Source organism: Silene latifolia, chromosome Y (assembly GCF_048544455.1).
Source record: "Silene latifolia isolate original U9 population chromosome Y, ASM4854445v1, whole genome shotgun sequence".
In the NCBI taxonomy this organism is placed as follows: Eukaryota; Viridiplantae; Streptophyta; class Magnoliopsida; order Caryophyllales; family Caryophyllaceae; genus Silene; species Silene latifolia.
Window position 1 is genome coordinate 386,797,582 of NC_133538.1, and position 3,493 is coordinate 386,801,074.

The 3,493-nt window shown below is 43.7% G+C and overlaps 1 protein-coding gene across 1 annotated transcript; it reads left to right on the forward strand.

Annotated features, from left to right (window-relative positions):
- Nucleotides 1-695: 695 nt before the first annotated feature.
- LOC141632023 (uncharacterized) lies at nt 696-1,379 on the forward strand. Its single transcript, XM_074444615.1, has one exon. The coding sequence runs from the start codon at nt 696-698 to the stop codon at nt 1,377-1,379; it is 684 nt and encodes a 227-aa protein (XP_074300716.1).
- The last annotated feature ends 2,114 nt before the right edge of the window (nt 1,380-3,493 follow it).

The following is a 3,493-nucleotide window of genomic DNA, read 5'->3' on the forward strand; positions in this document are numbered from 1 at the left end:
CAAAGCCATCACTTAACTTATGGGCAAGAAAGACACCAAACCGAGGCTTATGCGGTGGGTCCTCCTATTAAGTGAATTCGACATTGAAATAAGGGAGAATAAAGGGTTGGCGAATGTTGTGGACGATCATCTTAGTCGGCTACATCTTGATGATCAACGAATGCAAAGGATGGAGGTTTTACATATGGGATAATCCCTATCTATGGAAAATGTGTCAAGACCAAGTTATCCGCCGATGTGTGCCGGATGTGGAGATACCACCTATTCTAAAACATTGTCATGAATATGCATGCGGAGGTAACTTTGGACCCCAATGGACGGCTAGGAGAATACTTGAAAGCGGGTTCTATTGGCCAAACATTTTCAAGGATGCCCACATCTTCACAAAGACTTGTGACAAGTGCCACAGGGTTGGAAACATATCATAAAGGAATGAAATACCCCAACAAACCATGCTCTACTTAGAGATCTTTGATGTGTGGGGGATAGACTTTATGGGCCCATTCCCCAAATCGAATGGCTATCTCTACATTCTTTTAGCGGTGGACTATGTCTCGAAATGGGTTGAGGCCATACCAACCCGGACTAATGATGCAAGAACCGTTTCAAGTTTTGTACAAAGCCACATTTTCTCAAGGTTTGGGTATCCAACGGAATTGATAAGTGACCGAGGCACTCACTTTTGCAACCGAATTATGGAGGGGTTACTCAAGAAATATGGGGTCGTACATAAAGTCTCCACCGCTTACCACCCTCAAAAAAATGGGCAAGCGGAGGTATCTAATCGGGAGATCAAGGGTATCCTAGAGAAGATGGTGAACCCCGATAGAAAATATTGGAGTCAAAGATTGAACGATGCTCTTTGGGCATATCGCACCGCTTACAAGACCGTGATTGGTATGTCCCCGTACCGGCTCATCTATGGCAAGGCATGCCACCTCCCCTTGGAATTAGAGCATAAGGCCTATTGGGCAATCAAGTCTTTAAATCAAAGCCTAGATGATGCGGGCCTCCATAGAAAGCTACAAGTTCAAGAAATTGAGGAAATTCGTCTAGACTCTTACGACAATGCCGCCATATACAAGGAGAAAGCAAGAATATGGCATGACCGGATAATAAGTCGTAGGGAGTTCATGGAAGGTAGAAAAGTCCTTGTATTCCAAAATAGGCTCAAATTATTCTCCGGAAAGCTAAGGTTAAGATGGTTCGGACCATACATTGTGAGGAAGGTCCATTCTCATAGAGCGGTTGAGGTTGAAAACCCAAGTACGGGGAAGATGATAAAAGTGAATGGACAACGTCTCAAGGCCTATCATGAGGGAATGGAACCACAAATGGTGGAAGAAGTCACTTTGGAAGACCCCATCTATCAAGCATGATGAAATGAAGCATTAAATCGAGCCATCGACGTTAAAAATACGGCAACCTTTGTAAATACACTCCCTTTAGCGTAGAATTTATCGCTTTCATAGCTAGAAATTACATTCATGTCATTTAAATTCATGTCATTTCCTTCCTTGTTAACCATTAATTACATCAAATTCTTTGAAGTTAATAATTCTCTTGTGAAGGTTTGATAGACGCGTTTTGCATGGGAAAACGTGATCAAAGTGGGCAATACGGGATTTGTGGAGTATGAAGGATGACTCAAGTGTGGGGGAAGCTCAATTAACTTAAAGAAAACAAGCTTCAAAAATGAAGATTAAAGCTCCACGGCAGACCAGAACGCAGCCTCCGTCCATCAACACAGCCTGCGTTGCAGGCTGAATAGTGCCCTTCGAAAATCTTTGTACACCAAAAACCCACCCCTATCCTCAATACTCCGGATTTCATCACAACAACATCCATCAAAACCCCATCTCCAAACACTCCAACTCCCATCAAATCTCCACAAATCATCACCTTTAATCAACCTTCCTTGGCACAAATTCCTCAATTTTGTGATTACCACCACGAAATACTTCCCATACAACCTTTTTGACAGATTTTGCCCAATTCAATCAAGAACCCTAACTCAAGAATTGTCAAATTCAAGGCTTCAACCGGGATTTTAAGGTTCTAGACGGGTTTTGCAAGGATTATTCAACAACTATTAGCAAATTTTGTGTGGTACCGAGAAGGTAGAGGAAATCATCAAACACAAATTTTTAAGTAGGTGCAAGGTAGTGTACACCAAGTGTTTGTTGGTTTGCCTCATTGAGTAAAAAACTGTTTTGAGAGATATTTGTTGTGTTTTTGTCTTGAAAGAAAGTGTAGGATGGCCCCAAAGATCACAAAATTGCTTAGTGGAAAGGGTAAGTCGAAGAAGAGAGCGGTTGAGACATCCGATTCGGATGTTGAGGAAGTATTTATGGGACATGAGGGCATGACCGCTGCTCAATTGAAAATATGGAACAAATTCTTTGCCCAAAAACCACAAAATGTTGTCACCACCAAATTCTTATGCCCGACCACGATGAAAAAGCCCGGCCTCTATTACACCACCTTCTCCTTACTTGCTAAGGTGGGACTAGAGGCCTACCTCCAAGAAGACACGTGGGACACGATTTACCGATCCTACACCTACGGGTTCCTAACAACATTGACCGAACTTGATGTGGATGACGATGGCGAGCATGCATATAAGTTTAGAATCCACAAGAAATGGTATGAGTGCACCCTCTCACAAATGAGGGAGATCTTAAAAATAACCAAAAACCCCGAGCCAATCATGTCAAGAAAACGAACCGCCGAGGAATTTTGGAATGCACTCGCGGATAAAACCTCTACCACCAAAGATGACAATATTTCCGCCCTTACAAACCCTCCCCTCTGAATACTAGCCCGTCTCCTTATCACCCTTTTCACGGCCGTGGGAGAACCTACCAAGGTTAGTGAGGCGGTGAAACTTTATTTGTGGACCATGCTCCCCGAGGGAGTGGGCATTCCGGAATGGGCCAAATTGTTCATGGATGCATGCTTGCATCACAAATTGAAGCAATCGGGTGGGAATATTTGTAACACCCCACGGTAATTGAAGAGGTCCAGTGATAGGCTTAAATGACTAGTGCTTAAAGGGATTGGAAGTACTACTCATATCAACAAAGTGCACTTTCTTTTATGGTCATCCATGTGAAAGAACTCCAAAGTTAAGCGTGCTTGGCTGGGAGTAGTCTTAGGATGGGTGACCTCCTGGGAAGGTTTCCGGGATGCGCATGAGTGAGGACAAAATGCGCTGTAAAGGACCCGTGTTGATCTGTGGGCCATGTACACAGCCTGGTGAGCTATCATAAGTAACCGCTCCCGACCCGGTTTGGGCCGGGGTGTTACAATATTCATAATGGTGGACTTGTGACCTTCTTTGTCCGGCATTTCCATGGCCAAGTCCCCAAGAGCCAAACCGTCAACGAAGCTCGAGGAATTTGTTATTACAACGAATTCACCCTTCAAGAATGCAACATGTTTAGAATTCTTCCAACGGTGACACTTTCGGGTTATTGGTTAGGAAATACGG

Bases quoted from the DNA above. Each gene is read 5' to 3' on its own strand.
- LOC141632023 (XM_074444615.1), top strand. From the start codon at position 696: ATGGAGGGGTTACTCAAGAAATATGGGGTCGTACATAAAGTCTCCACC.